Genomic DNA, 18,991 nt, shown 5'->3' with positions numbered 1-18,991 from the left:
GTTCACACTCGGTATCATGTTTCAACACACTTTAGGTCAATATCACACCGGAATTCTCCTTTAACATTTCAACCGGCAGAAGCTTTTACTTCTATCTGAGGTCCAACACAAACCAAACCACAGCTGAGCTGAGCTAAAGTAAGGCTCACTAATTGTTCTGGTGCATCTGCAGCATAACGTATCAAGGTGTGAAGTCACCTCTCTATCCTTGACTCAACTCCAACCAAACTGCCACTGTGCTTCTGAAAGCAGAGCAGATGTAGAGGTGGAAGCACCAAAAAGACAGTTTCTTTTGAGGTGGTGTAGGAGGTGCAGATGAATGAGTGAAGCATGGTTATTCTTAGTCATTATTAGGACCTTCTGTTTCCTAGTGTTCCTATATCACTCCAACAAACATGGCAAGGACAAGCCGTGATGGACGTGACTGATGATCACTGTCTAGAGTATCCCCAACACACACACACACACACAAAATCAGCCTATGAATACTGATGGCCCTTCAGAAGACGCAAATTGGAGTCATCCTCAAGCCAACTAAGCGGCTGAGTGATGAAGAGGTCTCCCAGCAGCATGGGGACACTTTCAAAGGACGCCGCCCGCTCCACCTCCATCAGGCCCCCACCGTGCTGACGGAGGAATTCACATTGCCAACATACGTGTCAGGGTGGGGAGAGGAGTGGGGGTGGGGATGAGGTGGGGTGGGGGTGGTCGGGGGAACACTGTGAGTGGCCAACTTTTTTCTGCCGCGTCAAAGAGAAGGGTCTGCTTTGAAAGTGGGCGGCATGTTACAGAGAGAGAGAGGGTGAGAGCCGAAAGGAGGGGAACACCAGGAGACCGAATGAGAGAAAGAAAGAACGAGAGAGGAAGAGAGGATGAGGGAGGGAGAGAGGGAGGACGGAAAGAGGAACACAGAGTCAGGAGAACCTTCCTCTCCTCCCCTTTTGGACGATCACAACAGAGCCGCGAGCCGCCCTGTGTTCCAGGCCCCTACATGCACTGGCGGGGCACAATGGCACTGGGGATCTGTAAGCCAACTCAGGCAGAGAGTGAGCACGCTTTCATCCCTCCGCTCCCTTTGATGTCCTTTGATTACTCTGCCCTCGGCTCGCTCCTCTCTTTCTCTCTCTCTGTCTATCCCTCTGTCTATCTCTCTCTCTCTCTTTCTCTGTCTCACTCTCTTTCTATCTCTTTCTCTGACCCTGGCCCACCACAACGGGTCTCCCCCTCTTCCTCTCTATACAGCCTGCTCAGAGGCACTCCAGACCCAGGATGCTGATCACAGCATAAAAAAGGAATGAATGGGTGTGTGTCAGAGAGAGAGAGAGAGAGAGAGAGCAAGAGAGAAAGAGTGAGAGAGAGAGGGAAAGACAGAGAGATGGAGAGAGAGAGACAGGGCAACTGGTCAGAGTGAAAACAAAAACAAGAGAAGATGCTAGCACATGGCAGTCCTTTAAGCTCTCCCTGGGCTTCAGAAGTAAATAAACAGCAACACCTCAAACAACGTGCACAGACACAGCCTCACACAGATGGATGACATAAGACAAGTTTTACTACAGTAACAAAGAAATAGATGAGCGATAAACTTAAGCTCTAATAAAATGTTTTTATGCAACACATGGAGGAAGTGCAAACCTCAGACCTCCCTACACCACCAGGTAAAAATCAGCAGGTGTTAATCGACAGGTCGCCATGAAGTGCACCATGGTCCGGGGCCTCATATGGGTAAGAGGTGCTCCAGAGTGGAAGAGCTGACCCTCTGGACAGAGAGAGGCCATGAATGTATGGCATGTGGGGAGCATACTTCACATTGCGTCCATACAGGACCTGAGTGTCCGAGCATGGGGCCTATGTCCCCTCCACCCCTCCCCAACCCCTCTCTCATTAGTCCGGCCAGAGGAATCTCAGGAGCCATCCATTACCAGTCCCCAACCTGAGCTAATTGTGCAGATTACTATTTTCTTCATGCAATTAACCCCTAGTTGGAGGACTGGTCACAACCCCTCCCTCTGACAATGGCATGGGGAGCATGAGAGCCTGGGGGGAGAAGGGAATGTGTGTGTGTGTTTGTGTGTGTGTGTGTGTGTGTGTGTGTGTGTTGGGGGTGAATATGTGAAATAATTCATGTTTTTATGGCTCAGGGGATTGACGCAGTACCGTGCCACCACAAACAGGGGTGTCACGGAGCCTCCAGCGAGTGCGTGTGTTTGTGTGTGGTTGTGTCTATGTGTGTGTGTGTGTGTGTGTCTATGTGTGTATGTGTGTGTGTGTGTGTGTGTCTGTGTGTGTGTGTGAGCCTGGGGTTTTGTAACCCCCTGCTTGGGGGAGTGGGGGAGGTGGGCAGGGTACCACAACGAGGTTACATAAAGCAAATCACAACAGAGCACAGCCCACACAATCACATCGCAATAATAAAATCACACACACACACAAAGCTTTACAACAATCGTGTTGAATAACACGCAGGTATTGTGTGTGGTTATGAAACCATTTGGCCCATTGTTTCACGTCAAGAACAATTGAAGAAGTAGGTCAGTGGGGTAAAGCAGAGGCAAGGGAGACAACTGGTTCCCAACGTGTCGGGGGAGAGACAGAGAGAGAGACACAGAGATAGAGAGAGAGAGAGAGAGAGAGAGAGAGAGAGAGATAGAGAGAGAGAGAGAGAGACACAGAGATAGAGAGAGAGACAGAGAGAGAGACACAGAGATAGAGAGAGAGAGAGAGAGAGAGAGAGAGAGAGATAGAGAGAGAGAGAGAGACACAGAGATAGAGAGAGAGACAGAGAGAGAGACACAGAGATAGAGAGAGAGAGAGAGAGAGAGAGAGAGAGACAGAGCAAGTGTCTCTCCAGAGAACATTCGATCAGGGACGTCTTGTCTTTTTGGATCCATCCTTGCTTTTTTGTCAGGAAAAGAGTTTTTGGGAAGAATGACTGTCCACACAACATCTCAGCACAACATTTGGAATTTTATAATGTGATTCATTTTAAAAAGAATAAAATAAAATAATATTTTTTTTCCTTAATAAGAAGAGCTGTATGAACTTTGGCTCTTTCGTTCACTGAACGAAATAAAGAACACAGCTGTTCCTCGCCCACAATCAAACAGGAACGAGTGACTTTAGAGTGGTCCTGCTTTTACATGAACTCTTAAGGAGTTACAGTTTAGGACTGTAAAATAACCTGAAAATGTCCATGAACTTCACCTCTAATGTTTGCACTTGGATGTTGGAGGCATAGGACTGGCTGGCAGGTGGCAGCAGGTGAGATGTGTGGCCTCTGTCCAGGCATCAGGGAGCTTCTGCAGCAGCAGGGGCAGCAGGTGAGATGTGTGGCCTCTGTCCAGGCATCAGGGAGCTTCTGCAGCAGCAGGGGCAGCAGGTGAGATGTGTGGCCTCTGTCCAGGCATCAGGGAGCTTCTGCAGCAGCAGGGGTGGATGCCAGCACCTTCTGGATGCGTCTGGCCTACAGACAGATTAACTACCTGCTACCTTTGCACTTCCATACAGACCCAATAGACAGACGTATGCAGAGTGACAAAGACTGAATGGAGAATTTTTAGCTACTCAAGACTCACTCAGTAAGATAATGAATTAGTGAAATACTCTGGAGTTGCTTGCTAGACTGCTCCTGATTACAATAACTTTCAATGATTGCAATGTGGCTCCTGAATTCCATCATGTGATATCTCCTATATCATGAGGCCTGGTACTGACTGACCTCCTCCCCCACCTGCTGCTGTGTCATCGTCCGTTGGTCCACAAACTGACCAACCCGGTCCAGCTGCAGTTCAATGGCGTCCAGGACCTTCTCACAGCTGCTACACCTGCACAGACGAGGTAACGGACAGCAAAGGCACAGAGCCTCAGTTTGGCATGCAAGGAGGGAAGTCTGGCCTGTGTTCCCTGACTAGAATGAGTGGGAAATGGCCATCAGATTTGGCACCAGACTCTTCTCCTCAGCCGGAGCCGGAGAGAGGATGTGCTATGGACATGTACCTGCTTTCATTTATGCGATCCAGCCCAACTTGAGTGTACAGTAATTTAACACTGTGTTGAACTAACACTTAAAACTAATCTTTAAACTAATGTAATTGAACTTAATATAATCATCTGCAATCTACATTAACAGTGATGTATCAATTAGACATTCTCAGAGGCATGTTATCAGTGACATCAGTTTCTCCTCAGTAAAGTGCTGTGTGTAATGTATGCTCTGATCGGAGAGGCTCTGTGTCTCTCACCACTGCTGCAGGGTGGACACCAGGCGTCCGAGGTCCGTGAGCTGGATGTCGCGGCCCAGGCAGGAGTCCACCTCCAGCTGCTGCCTGCACCGGTCCAGCTTGCCCAAGATCACGTCGGCGTACAGCGCCTCGATGATCAGGTCCTCCAGCTGCCTCACACTGGCCAGCTCCAATTCCGCCAGCAGCAACGAGTATGGGATACACTGCCAGGGAGAGAAAGAGAGAGAGAGAGAGAGAGGTGAGTAGGGGGAATCCTATTAATTATTGATATGGATGTTTTTTTTGACAAGTCATGATACAGAAACAACTGAAATCGAGTGCCTGAAGGTAAAAAATGCATCTTGGTATGGAAAGTGTACATGGAAAATGTACAACCATACATTTTGTGAGAGTATGGCTCAGTTCTCCCAAAAATGTAATAAAAATTCTAAAACCTACTCTACTGTACGTCATACAGTATCAGAGAGAATAAGAGAATCATTGAGTGGTATGGAAGTGGGCAGAAAAAAATTCTAACCATTTACTTTGAAATGCCAAGGCACTCCAACTAATGGTTACTGATTATGATGAATCTCATACACATGATTACAGTATATTAGCAGGGGTATTCATTCTCATACACTCATATTTTCATTCACAAGTGTTCATGTGCCTCGGGCGGCTCACCGGTTGAGAACCACTGATCTAGAATACATAGTTTGTATACTGGCTCGTTTTGTGTTCCTCAGGAAAAGGAATGTGAGGGCTTTCACTGACATGAGGATCAATAGAGAGTTTTCATATTCTGTCTAACACTGCTGTCTTTATTTTACATGTCCACACGAGTGAGACATTTCTGTAAAAAAAAAGCATCATTGCTCTGAAAAAAGTAAGATATGCTTCATCACAGTCTAATTTTCCCTCAAGCAAACTAACTGGCTGAGTGATGTAAAAACCTTGTAATAGTGTAGGGACACTTTCAAAGACTGCCGCTGAAAGCCCTACTACCCACCACCCTTGCTGACGGAGGAATTCACATTTGCCTGTGTGTGTGTGTGTGTGTGTGTGTGTGTGTGTGTGTGTGTGTGTGTGTGTGTATGTGTGCGTGTGTGTGTGTGTGTGTGTGTGTGGCGGAGGGTTGGCTTTTTCACAGAGTCAGAGAGAAGGCCAAACAGCTAGCTGGTGTTTCACAAACAGAGAGAAAGGAGCAGTGGAAGAGACAAGGTGAAAGACAAACTTGGACTAGATTACATGGTAAGATCAGGATGAATCGACATCTATGGGCAACAATACTGTAGTTCCTAATAATTCACCAGCACCGTGCAAAATATTTCAATATCCAAAAACGCTTTGGGAACGGTTCCTTGAACAAATGGGCTGAAGCAGCAATGATTCTACTATTGTCCTTAAACCACTACAAAGCCAAGTCGCCCTTATGAAAAATACAATACCTTCATTTTAGCAGCTAAGCTGACTATTGTCAAGTGTCTCAGTTTGTTCTTCTGAACTTCAGTCAAAGGTGGTAGATCATTCTTCTTTTCTGAAAGAAAACAAAGTGATTATCAGTGATTTCAATGTCAATCTAATTTGCGGTAGGCCTACCGGAATTTTATCAGTTTGCTAACCTTTGTAGTCTTTGAAGGTACCATAAGCAAACACGTTCAAAAGCTCACAGAAGCCTTTACTGGAGCCTGCAGATAACTTCAAAAAAATAAGTTAAGGTAGACAGGAATTAATTGCAAGTATTTTTTCTCATATTCCATTCAAGCTTGTCAATAGTTGAAAGACAAGAGACAGACTATGGCCAGTCAGTTTGAAAACAGAGACACCTAGTGGTGCATTTTGAGAATCACTTGTGAAGACACTTACATTTTGAAAACAATATTACCGACAACCAAATTACGCTGTCAAATCAAGAGTGACAAGAACATTCTCAAGCTGAGTAATGTTACCTTTTGCACACAAGGGAGATCCAAGAATTCCCCAAATACGTAAACTCCAGGTGCATCTAAAAGCTGTTTTATGAGGACCAGTGTTGGGCAAGTTACTTCAAAATCGTAATGTACTATGCATTACTTATTACTGTCATTTCAAAGTAATTTGTTACATTATAATATTACTGTCTCTGAATTGTAAGGCATTACACTACTATTGCATTACTTTTAAGTTACTTTGACCAAAATATCTAGAAATATGGATTTGCCATTCTAAATGCAGTTTATTACGCTCAATGCAGCTCATTGCTCTTCCAATGGAGGGAGATGTGGTATAGCATAATGACTGAGCTAGGCTTAAGGCTAACAACATACAGTAAGAATGCAATAGGCGCAGTGCTCATGATGCAAAACAAGGAACAATCATAGTCAGAATTTTGTTAAAAACGACAAAAGGTCAAAGTCTGGTAAATTGTGATATAAATACTGTAACTTTAAGGCCTAGGCCTGCTCAATAGAGAGCCTATTGTAATAATAAAGACATGTCAAGATGGTGGCCTACTGGCCATTTCGGTGCCCTAAGTGAGTGGCTTTGAGTGAGTGACATTTAAATGGTAACTCAAACACCTAAAGTAAAATAAAAGGCCTATTATACAGACCATTACTGTGTGTTTTTTAACATTAATTTCTGAAGAAATGCTGTTTTCTTATAAATGGTGCACGGTCACTTTAAGAGCATTGATCTTTACGTTCTCATAATGCCCTTTTGCCAGCTCTTGTTTACAAGCCTTGTTTGTTGAGTTTGCTCTGGAAAGTATGCAATGACATGTTGCTTCACATTTCGTTTTGCAAATAAAAGTGAATTATGAGCCTGGTATCCACCTAGCTATCTGAATGGATTTTTTGTCGACTTGGCATATCATGTGCTTCATGTAGCCTAAATGCTTGGGAAACGAATTATTGAAGACCCACCAATTCCATTCTACTAGTACTACGTGGTGGAGATTGAGAGAACCCAAAAAGTATGTACCATGGCGTTAGTGCATTCTGACATTGTAAACGTTATTGATGAAGAGTGAAACGCAGTTTGCAGTAAAGCTACTATTCATTGGTTACATTTGGGTGCCCCCTCTGTCCTTTGGTGCCCTACGCAAAGTGCGTGATGCGCGTGGTGGGAGCGGTGGCACTGCCAGGCTACACAATCTTTTTCTGCATTTCTATCCCTTTATTCTCTTTAATTCAAGTTCACAGCTCAAAGCTGTCATGCACTAGAAGAACATAGTTTGTGTTTTATCAAGAATAAAAAAGATTAGCGTGGCACCACTTTAGATGTTTCATTAAATTACTTGTGCTATTTCGCGAGGCATAGTGAGATCTTTTGGTTTCGCACACAAAGTGCACTAACTATTATGTTCTTCATATCCTTGTCTCTGACAAGCTAAAAATAATGAGCGTAGGCTTATGTCCATCCCGCAAATAGAGTCCGACTTTGAGTCTGCTGCAGCCACAGTCATCTTCAACCAGTATCAGGAGATACGTTCTACTATTTTGCGCCGATTTTTTCTCGTCTGTTGTTCTCGCGGTGGTGTTTGCGAATATGTATCAAAACAAAACAAGCGCTTAATTTTGGGTTAAAATGCATTGTAACGCGCGTTACTGAAGTTTGTACCGAGTAAATATTACCCAATTTTTTTTTGGTAATGCCTTACATTACCGCGTTACCGCAAACAGCAATACATTACAGTAATTACATTACTTTTGTAACGCATTACTCCCAACACTGATGAGGACAACTAGAGCAGGACCTTTAGCCTTTTTGGCAAGTACAACAAATCGCTCCAAATGAATGTTGACTTTTGAAGTTTGTCCTCCATCCATCTGTTTTCGGGCAACAAAATGCTTATTACACCGTTGAAACGGCAACTTTAGACTTGTTCAATCAACTGTCAAAGAGGTTTTTTTTTTTGTTATTAGCAAACGATGTCAAAAAGCAGTATTAGCCTACATTGTCAAGGTTAGTTAGCAACTAGTCGTTGTTAAAATTTGCTACGGTTTATCAAAGATTCTTTAGATAACGTTATCCTCCTAAGGATGTTAACTAACAACTTGAAATAACTTGATATTGCAAATTAATTTAATCCCACCTTCAAGTATCCAGGTAGCTGCATTAAGATAGTGACAATTATAGTCGCCTGTTTTAATCTAAATGATGCAACTTCAGGACAATAATTTAGCTATTTCTACATGTTACAGTAGCCACTAGCCAGACAACACATGGATTGTTGTGACAGCCTAGTGTGAGCGCATTCGCATACTTATTACACAGTGTACGCTGTGCTGGAGCGTCTTCATCTGTGTCGTCTCATTACAAGGGCGTAGGGGTAAATGGTAAAATAGTGCTCATAATAGTAGGACTAGGATCAACTGATTTGACAATTTACAATAGGGCATTTATGAATTTAGTTATTTAGTGTCTCAGCTTGATCAGATGGCTGATGTATTGTTTATTGTGGATATAAGCTTTCTGAATATCTGTGGATATTTCACAAAAGGCCTACGACCGAATTATACAGAAATTACCTTGGATTGATCAGTGATTGCAAATGTGAAAAATGCACCACAACTGCATTCCTTGTCTTGTTTCGTGCACCAGATCTTATCAACAGGTTACCAAGCACCAAGCATCAGAGATCTGTTTGGCCATGAACATGTCATGTCTGCTATTAACGCCCAGAGACAACAGCAATAATCTGTTAAGTGATCTCTATCAGGGACACTAGTCAGCAGACAAACAGAGTAACCAAGGCATTTTATTGAAGTGAAAATATAGAGTGAAGGAAGCTTTTCACAGAGCAAGAGAAGCAAGTTCACAGAGCAGAGCACTACAGCAGACCCAGGTAAATTTCCCACAATTATGTGTGTTGTTTGCAGTATCCAGTGATTGTAGTCTTGCTTATTCATCAATTATGTATTTTCCACCAATCTAATGTTGTATATCCTAGTTCAAATGTGGTGTAATTTGGTGTAATATGTAAGGTATGTTGTAAGTGTTTCATTTTTATGAGGGAAGTGACTGACAAAGTTCTCTCATATAGCCTGCTCTGTAACTGATCTTCCCATGATGGATTATTATGATTAGTGACAAAGATGTTTTAGGCTGGTCTGTATATAACACCACAAGGTTGCACACAGTGTACCACAAAATGTTAGGTATGCATTTATATGTCAGTGTTTATGTTTATGTTTATTATATGTCAGTGTATCATTAAAATTAATTTGAAGCCATTATTTTATGGTAAAAACATCAGTTGCTGTAAGCCACTTTTAATTTCTCTCATATGACAGTCTAATGCAAGTTAGATATCTCCTTGAAGTCTGACACAAATGCAAGCCATAGTCTATCTTTGTGAAACTGGCCCAGGGCTAGTTATCACCTGGCTGCCATCTTATCTCCTCTCCTCACTGTCTCTCCAGCTGCAGTGATGGATCAGAGTCTCACTGGGAGCAGGGAGGAGGGCAGCCACTGGTGTGCCTCAAACTCCCACCCCAGGCCCAAATCAGCTCGAGTCCACAGGACTCGTGTCTCAGAAACTCTGCATCAAAGTCAACAGACATATCAAATCCCATCCAGAGACAAGCGCAGCCCATCTCACTGTGTTCAAATTAATGACCGCCATGATCAGGGTGGCCCAGTGCCCATCAGACCAGACACCTCAGTGGCAGCCATGACCTTCATCTCACCTCAGGGTGGTCAAGGTGACCGAAGTGGGACCCGAATGTCAGGCCCCCAGGAGGCTTGTGAGAGCAGTGGCCAAAGAACGCGACCGAAGTCGGCCAAGGGACGCTCGAGGAACCCACCCCAAGGTGAAACTCAGCCACGACACCGACCGCACGACGTCGACCGCAGGGATTGTAGTTTTGTTCAGCTGACCCAGCTGCATCACGCAACAGCATCAGGCCATCCATCCTCTGAATCCTTCTGTGCCCCATTGCCTTGTGTACCCTGTACTCTGAACAAGTACAGTGTGTTGCCCTCCATAAGGTCGAAAGACCCACAAAGGCTTCCTCAAGGACAAACATGAAGCAACTTCTGACGTATTATGGACGTTTTGAACGATTTTTGGAATCATTTGGAAGAGGAACCACAGAGTAAAGCAGATTTAACAAAATATATAGCTCGGTCCTGAGTGGACCTGTCCAATATTCAGTTTAATAGGCCAATGCAAACAGTCCCCTTTGCGTGGCTGAGTCAGGTCTACTATTATAATTATTATTTGCAGTGATAGGCAAGCTAAACTTCAAGCTACTCTATTAAAGGAGAAATCCAGCGATTTTTCATATACTGTAGATCTCCGTTTCTCGAGGTCACAGTAGCGCTGTAGCTGCCTGGCTGCTTTACAACTTTTTTTTTTTAACTGCCAGTACTCGGTGACCTCGAGAAACGGAGATCAATGAATAATTGCCGGATTTCTCTCTTAATAGAGTAGCTTGTAGCTTAGCTTGCTCATCACTTATTATTTGTTACTATTTAGTAATTATTGTGCATATGGCAGCACTCATATGAACACATTTTAACTTAATGTCTTCATAACATAAAGACATGAATGCATGCTGCCCATTGGGCACTGGGGGACTGACTTTTTAGCCTGTAGGGGGCGCCATGGGGACACTTCCACTTTTTGTTGGGAGTAGTCCAACCTTGCTTCAAACTGCCCTCACTTGACAGGGCCATAATACTTCATCCAGAAATCTTCCAGTTTCTCACTTATTATGAAACATTTCTCTTGATGTGCACAATAGGCTTTTTATGATTGATTGATATGTGTTTCAAATAATTACTTTACATTGTCTGATGAAATTGTTTATTTAGTTTAGGCCTACTCTGTGTTGATTTCCTCAGTACAGTAAAGGGCCAATTGAAAAATGTATTATAGTTCTTGCCCTGCAAATACTCCAAGGTACAATTCTGGGAAAATTCATTTAAATGAAAAAAGTACTCCACATTAGGGATAAGTGGGCGAACCTTCTGTTGGTTATGCTGACATGGTTGCCAAGTGGATTCCTGTTACCATGGTTTTAGGACACCCTGGGCAGATCATATTCAGGAAAGGTCATGGGATGTTCCGTATTAAATTTGTTGAGCTCCGTCACCTTGGGCAAGGAAGAGCAGCCTGTTGAGCACTTCTGCCATGTTGCAGAACAAATTAAAGCACTTTCAAGGCAAAGGCTCTTTTTTATTTTGTCTATGATAAGAGAGTTTTTGCAAGTGAGAGTTTTGCCTCATTCAGTTAGCAAGGTATAGGCAACATTTGGTCCAGTCAATCTGTGTTTAGTCAAAAGAGTCAAACGAAAAACAATTAACATACACAAATGCACAAATGAATGCACACACAAAACAGCAAACCACAGCATTAGGGCCAGATACGGCCCTTTATCTCTGGAGTGGACTGCTAGTCACCCGGCAGTGGTGAGGGCAGAGCCTACTCCATGGAAGGAGGTCTTCAGCAGAGTGAGGCCGCGGAGGGACTGACTGTGATGAGTGCTGCTCAAGAAAATCTGTTTGCTGCGCGGGCAGACCATCGTCAGGTGTCATTAGAGAGGTGAACTAGTCATTAGCAGTGAATGATGACTGGCTGTCACAGGCACTTGGCCTGACACTGACCAGAAGGCCTGGCCTGGCTGCCGGCTCACATCCGTACATGCAGCTCAGGAGAGCAGACTCTTTGCACAGGAGAGCCAGACACACTGCCTCTGGAGCTGCAGATGCATGTGTAATATAACCGCAGGGCCAAGACCAAAAAATAAAATACAATTTCTATGGCATATTGTTGCTGTTTTCTCAGTGTCACAGTCTGTGCGTGCCTGTGTGTGTATGTATGTGTGTGTGTGTGTGTCTGTGTGTGTGTGTGTTGAAAGTCATCATCCTGCAAGACATAGCCTACTGTTTTGTTGTCAAAACGAAATATTTGTACACCACTGACGACCTAAACATGAACTGTAAACATGTTTTACAAGCAAAAGATCTGTGATAGTTTTTGTATGTCATTAGAACAACAAAAACATCACTGTATAATGCTCCTATATCATCTTCATCTCCTTTATGACATGATTTTTTTTATCCTGAAATTCACAGCCGCCGTTGTTACACGATAATAAGAATTGAAAACTATTTTATAATATGCGCAGTGTGCTCCGAAATGGGCGTGGTGGGCAGCTTTGCAGTCATTAGCAGACATAAATGATCAACAGTGTGAGCGTTCACGGTGATGTGAACGAGGAGGGAATTGATATGCGCTCCGGCGAACAGTGAGTGACGCGGGGTTAACAGGCAAATACAGAGGAAGGATGGAGTGAAACTAACCTTCACTGTCACCAGAGGAACTGCGAGGAAATTGTAGAAGTAAGTGAATCCTGGCGAACGCTAAGCCGTTTTTTATGTATTTCGCTACTGCAGTGCTGTCGAATATATCCTGTTGCTTGCATTTGCTTTGTAGCCTACCGCATGGGCTCAAAATAAGTAGTTTGAAAGACTTTTCATCATAGGAACTGGTGTCAAAAAATGTAGTTTATCACTTGAACTTGAACCACTAAACCGATGCTAAAATACTGTATGTTTGAATGAGTCTCCGGGATTCTCTGATTGTTTTTTATTTGTGTTGACAGATGCAGTCGTTTTAATTCCAGACATTCTGCTAAAATTGTAGTTTAATGAACCAATAAGTAGACTGAATTAAAATGTATCTTACAGTTATGTAGATGTTTTCCACAGTTGAGTTTTATTTTGAATGAATCCAATGAACAGCTAAGGCATTTTGTTTATAGGCAGTATTGCTTTGATTGTTTTTATGTTTTAGTTACCGTAGATACAAATACTTACCTGGTATGTATAATTAGTTAGGAATTTAATAAAATTGTGTTGTGAGCTATATAGTTAATCTCTGATACTCTATGTCATTTGAATTGTGATCAATGTCACTTATTAGCAGTTAACTCATTTGACTGTTACATCTATACATATCTGGAAATACAAAATAGCAGTGTTGTGAAGCTAAAGGCCACTAACATCATCATAGGGACATAATTTCAAATAGGCTTAGCAAAAATGCTTTTTTCAAATTGTTCCTGGGCCTATATTCATAGACTGGAGTGGGCCCCATTTAAACTTAAATTCAGCAATGCTATAGGATAGTATATGCTGTAAGAGAGTCCAAAGTCATGTATGGCCACAATGGAGCAGTGAATGATCAGCTTAGATGTGTGATATATAGAACACAAATGCACTAGTTAATAAGGAAATTTAGAATTGAGTTATTTAGAAAGCCCCAAGTGTTTCCTTAGTCTTTCCTAAAAGGTGAGTTGCATTGAAATATAATACATTAAACATTATTTTCACTATTTGCATTTAAGAATATAAACACAAAATCATAGTCAGAAGGTCTGATATGATCTGTATGCCAGGCTTGTTTGCTGGCCCAGAGTGTTTGTGTGTGTGTGTGTGTGTGTGTGTGTGTGTGTGTGTGTGTGTGTGCAATGGTGCATGATGTATAGTTTTTTGTTGTTGTTGTTGTTGTGGTTGGTAGAGTTGAATAAGTTCTGTTAGAGGCAGGTCACGCAAACACTTGGTTTATCAGATCGCCATGACTTATGGAGATCTAGGGTTTTCCATGCCCCGAGTCACAGTGTAGAGCCTGCGAGCCGTGGCTGCATTAAACTGCCAAAGCCCAGCCGCTGTCTCTGCCACGGACCCGGCCCTGATGTGGCCTGGATGCAGAAGGATGCATAACCCCTCCCTCCATCCCACAGCCGGATTGTGGCCACACTTATACCTATACTTAATACTTAATGCCTTATAATCAATACTTGTATAATGCTGTAACCCTATTACGTCAACCCATTCTTGCACTGATATAGTTTTTCTATAGTTTTTTTATATTACCTTGTCTACCCTCTTATATGTCCATATTTATTTTATGCTGGTCTCTAGACTTTATTCTTGTGCTGTTGCACTGTTGGACTTTCCCCTCGGGGATCAATAAAGTATCTATCTATCTAAGATCCACCTCAGGTCACAGCTGCAGTCATTCTCCAATCACTCTGCCATCTTGAACTCTGGGTAGTGTAAGGACACAACACTGTATAGGAAATTCCTTAAGCATATGAAATGCACAACACTGTACGCATTGGAAATCCTGTATGCTTATGAGATTACATTTACACTAAGTGCATTTCAGAAAAGTTATTCTGTTCCTGCGCTCACTTCAGTCTATCTTAAATGAGACTCAGTAACACACTAACCCTTGTTGTGATTGATTCATTTAGACTTGAATCCACACCCTGGAGGGCTTGATAGTGACCATGAACCACGATACGGTTCATGCTGAGACTGCCCCACTGGTCCCTCCTCCTTCTCCATAAAACCAGAATGACATGTCCTTTTACTGTACACCAACATGGGTAGCCAGCTGGGACTTGTTGATCTACTTAGACGGAGGTGTATATAAAAGGCCATTACCAGGACAAGAACAAACACTGAGTGACCACTACCGCCATCCACTGCTCAGTCAGCTGTGTTACCCAACACACCACCCCCGCTCCCAATAAACCCTGTGCACCTGCACTTTCAATTAACAGCGCTTTCTTCTGACCCCTTGAACCCTATTTCCAAGTAAGCTTTAAAAGAAACAAACAAAGGTATAGGCTTCATCAAGGACTTGTTTTAGGGGAGAGTGATGGAAAAGAAAGCTGTACTTCTATACTTGTACTGTCATCTTGTAATTCTCCACCACTGAATCGAGTGACTTTGAATAAATGCATGATCTTGGGCAGCTGCCAGATGTTAATGTGATTTTACCTCAGGTGGGTCAGGTAAGCAGGCTGGCCATTATGGCATGGTGGGTGCCTCTGCCGGGGCACTTGTGCTGTTGACCAGCTGGTTAATGATTTAGCCAAATGCTAATGTAGCCGCACGCTCATTCTAGCCGTTGCCTGGTAGCCGAAAGGCATTGCCCAGTTACCAGGGGACGGTGACTGGGCACTTCATGTAAACAAATAACTGTAAAGAAAACATAATTATTCCATTGAAAAACAGAAAACAGGGTTATCTTTTAAATTACAGGATCACACAATTATATTCATATTATTTTATTTGCATACAGGAAAGACTTAATGAATTCAATAAGATTTTCAGTGTTTTAGAATCTAGGAAAGTTGTGAGATAAATATAAAATATGTTATGTTTAGACTAAAACATTAAGTTATGTTTAGATTACATTCAAAATGTAAAATCAAAATTTCCCCTTTTTCCTACTCATTGGTCATCTTCCTTATAGAGAATATGCCTGGCCTAAGAAACAGGTCTACCTGGGCACCTCTGCTCCTGAAAACCTCCTGCATCAAGTCCTGTGCCAAAGGCTGCTCCCTGGGCCTCACTGCCCACCTCACCTATGCCAACATAGAGCCAGAGCCAGTGGAGGGTGAGCTCATTGGTTTTCTCAGTCATGAATCTCATAAGCTGGGTATTAAGCCATAGATACATTTCTGCACGTTCTTTATAGCAAACAGAAAGACACATTAAAGCTTTTATTTTCTCTTCTCTCCTTTGCTCTTCCCTTCTCCTCTCCATTCTATCCTCCATGCTCATCACACACATACACTCTCCCTCTCTTCTCTTCTCTCCTCAACTCCACTCCTCAATTGTCTCTTTTCTCTTTCCTCTCCATTCACTCTCTCTCTTCTCTTCTCTTCTCCTCCCGTTCCCTACGCTCCATGTCTCCCCTCCCTTCGTCTCCCCCTCCCATCTCCAGGGGTGTTTGTGTACCCACTGGCTGAGAAGGAGGCGGTGGTGGGCTTTGAGGCGTCCATCGCCGGCCGGCTCGTCAGCGTGCAGATCCAGAGCCGAGGCAAGCTGGAGGACTGTTGCCTGGACTGCTGCCCCACCTCTGCCTTAGACACCCAGTGCACCAATGGCAAGGACTGGTGCTGCTGTGGCAACTCCAGCCAGGACATGCAGTGCACCAATGGTGAGCAAAAAATGGATATACAAATAAATAAATAAATAAATACACCAACCAACAAACAAATACATACTGTACATATAGTCTACTGTCTGCTCCAGATAGGACATACAGTGCACGATTAGAGAGGAGATACAGTAATAAACGAATAAACACACCAACAGTCAAACAAATGCATACGAATTATGCTTGATTATATCTAATTTTTAACAATTGGATATACATGGTGCTTTACAGACGTGAATAAAGCACAGAAAAGGACAGAGATAAGACAGATAGTGAAAAATAAACTGTCGGTACTCAGGATTTCAGTATGAAATATTGGGTTTAAACAAACCTTCAAACAACACCTCAAATACATTATTTGTTGTACTGGCATACTCAGAAAGCTTTCACCCTTTCTTTCAAAGACCAAGAGCCAGTCAGCTGTAAGCACATCCTTAAGAGAGGAGTGATGCTTCTCTTGTAGACATCAAAGACTGCAGCCAGGGAGAGGGAGACATCACACGAGTCAAACACAGTACAATACCCTGCTTTAATCTTCCAGTAAATCACGTTGACAATTATTGAACAGTAATCAACTTAATCCAATTAATTAATGGACGCTGTGGTGGTGGTGGTGTGGGAGGGGGGTGGTACTGTTATCTTTGTGAGTTATTATTAGACACACGTTCCATCAGTATGTATGCTCTCTAGCAGTTGCTTTACCTGTTGAGCCACACAGATCTTCTGTCTGTCTGTCTGTCTGTCTGTCTGTCTGTCTGTCTGTCTATCTCTCTCTCTGTCTACATGCTTGTATGTGTCTAACTAAAAAACAAATGGTTCAATTTACCTCAGATTTTCAGACAGATACAGATTGATAGAGGTAGAGGTTGCTTGGTCATCCTATCTGTACGTGGATGCTGGACTTTTTGTTTCACTTTCATGAACGTTGTGAGATAGGGGAGAGGGTGTCTAGCCACCTGACTAAGTTAATTCCAAATGGATATTATCCTGTCCTGTCCTGTCCTGTCCTGTCCTGTCCTGTCCTGTCCTTTCCTGTCCTGTCCTGTGTTGTGTTGTGTTGGGTTGTTTCCCCCTTGTGTCTCAGGACACCTGATTTTGGATGAGGACCTGGAGCGAGGCACCTTCATCATCAGCATCGGACTCATTGGCTCCATGGAGATTGTGTCTGTCATTATCAGCACTACTCAGGAATTACCCACCCTAGAGAATGGAGCGATCCGTCTCGTGTTCCCCACAGTCCTCACACCCATAGTGAGGGCGCGGATGGTGCCAACCAAGAGTGAAAATGGGGGTCGCTCAGAGGAAAATGGGTAAGGCCTTATTTAGGAATTCTGATATATAGACAGAAACATGTTACATAACATAAACACCAGCACCTTGTCCTTGTTCATTATATAACAGTCTAAAACCATTTTTTATTTTATGTGCCATTATTCATGATGGGCATAGACCCCATTTTACATGTATATTTTGAAGACTGAACTGTACACTGATCACTTCAACATATAAAGCCACTTATGGTGTGCCTGTGTAATATACCTCATTTTTTTTAAACCTGTTCCTTTTCCCAGTTCAACCAGTTGTTTTGGTACCAGTCCTGGCAAGGCAGACCGGCTGCTGGGATCCAGCCTGCAGTGTGTCCACGCCATCTTCACCAGCCCTGCCACCAACCTCTCGCCCTACGAGCTCAGCTTCCAGCTACTGGTCAGAGGGGCATGTCTTCTGGCAGGTGCGTGCGCGCACACACACAAACACACACACAAACACACTCTCACAAACACAAAACACACACACACACACACACACACACACACACACACAAAATATGCACAAACACACTCACACAGGGAAGAGGACAGTCCTGAGACTCCCTCGAGCAGACAGAACTGCAGCCGCTCTCTCTACTGTGGGAGAGGCACAATCGACTGTGACACTGACAGCCATGAAATACGTCCCACTCAGCGACAACCAGCGTAGAGAGGCCAAGCACAAGGAGGGATGTGTGTGTGTGTGTGCGTGTGTGTGTGTGTAAGAAGTCTGGCTCCGAGCCTAGATCCCCTGGCTCCACCATCAGCTCGGCAGACGATGGCGGAGAACTAAGCCTTTAATCAAACCCTCGGTCAGCACTGTATGCCTGTGGAAGAGAAGAAGGAAGTGTCCCAGGCCTACTGTATACGCTAGAGCACACAGGCTGTCTGTGGGAGGGTTGTGTCCTCACCTAGCTTTCACCAGAAAATGCTCTTCTGTTGGAACTTATCTCTCTCACACAATCTGCCATTTTAGTATACAAATAAAAGCATAAACTATGTCATTTTTGATAGGAAATCTGAAATAATGTTAAACATGTATAATCTAAAAGGTACACAATCATCAGTTTCCATGTGTGTGTGTGTGATTAGTGATCTTTATCTCCTTGCAGTGGTTTCTGTGTGTGTTGTGGGTTTGAGGTGTGTGTGAGGGTTTACTATTAAGCATCTACAGACCTTAGCTTCAACCTTAACATCAACCTGTCAGGGACTAAAGATGAAAATGAGCTTGAATAGCTAAATCCGGTGTATTTACATGTTTTATGCCAATGAGCATGTTCATTAATGTGCACTGTCCCTTTTAAATAAATAAACAAACAAACAAAAAACTTTGGGCCAATTACAGATGCATAAAGCTGGCCCTGAGCCTGTCTGCTCCAGACCTTGTAGCAACTCCAGGCTTTTGTCAGCCTCCTTCTCACTTACATCAACTACTCACTGTGAATGTTGTGTGGGTGCTTCACAACAAGAGGAACACAGAACGGGTTTGCTCTTCTGCAGTGCATCTATAGTAC

The 18,991-nt window shown here is 43.3% G+C and overlaps 2 protein-coding genes across 2 annotated transcripts in view; one reads left to right on the top strand and one right to left on the bottom strand.

Moving 5' to 3' along the window:
• Positions 1–2,921: 2,921 nt before the first annotated feature.
• On the bottom strand, positions 2,922–8,503 carry LOC143133460 (COP9 signalosome complex subunit 7b-like). Its single transcript, XM_076293223.1, has 7 exons — positions 8,467–8,503; positions 6,170–6,264; positions 5,843–5,918; positions 5,669–5,757; positions 4,239–4,441; positions 3,716–3,821; positions 2,922–3,460 (listed from the first exon to the last, which is right to left on the bottom strand). The coding sequence occupies exons 1-7, from the start codon at positions 8,501–8,503 to the stop codon at positions 3,404–3,406; spliced, it is 663 nt and encodes a 220-aa protein (XP_076149338.1). The 3' UTR covers positions 2,922–3,403.
• A 6,982-nt stretch (positions 8,504–15,485) lies between these two features.
• Positions 15,486–18,991, top strand: part of LOC143134286 (von Willebrand factor A domain-containing protein 5B1-like) — a 17,834-nt gene continuing 14,328 nt past the window's right edge. Inside the window, exons 1-4 of the mRNA XM_076294545.1 lie at positions 15,486–15,624; positions 15,955–16,170; positions 17,255–17,480; positions 17,742–17,899. Of these exons, the coding sequence (XP_076150660.1) occupies positions 15,486–15,624; positions 15,955–16,170; positions 17,255–17,480; positions 17,742–17,899 (739 nt within the window). The remainder of the gene's footprint in view (positions 15,625–15,954; positions 16,171–17,254; positions 17,481–17,741; positions 17,900–18,991) is intronic.

This window comes from Alosa pseudoharengus, unplaced genomic scaffold, assembly GCF_046254945.1.
Source record: "Alosa pseudoharengus isolate Yale_2024_CS ecotype anadromous, Long Island Sound unplaced genomic scaffold, YU_APseudo_1.1 YU_APseudo_1.1_scf_2, whole genome shotgun sequence".
NCBI lineage: Eukaryota > Metazoa > Chordata > Actinopteri > Clupeiformes > Clupeidae > Alosa > Alosa pseudoharengus.
The sequence above is the reverse complement of the archived record's forward strand: the minus strand, read 5'-3'. Positions and strand labels throughout refer to the sequence as shown.

Bases quoted from the DNA above. Each gene is read 5' to 3' on its own strand.
- LOC143133460 (XM_076293223.1), bottom strand. From the start codon at position 8,503: ATGAAGACGCTCCAGCACAGCGTACACTGTGTAATAA. The intron at 4,442-5,668 runs GTATTGTATTTT...TCTCCCTGGCAG, and splicing joins GCTTAGCTGCTAAAATGAAG to TGTATCCCATACTCGTTGCT. The intron at 3,461-3,715 runs GTCAGTCAGTAC...ATCTGTCTGTAG, and splicing joins AGCAGCAGGTGGGGGAGGAG to GCCAGACGCATCCAGAAGGT.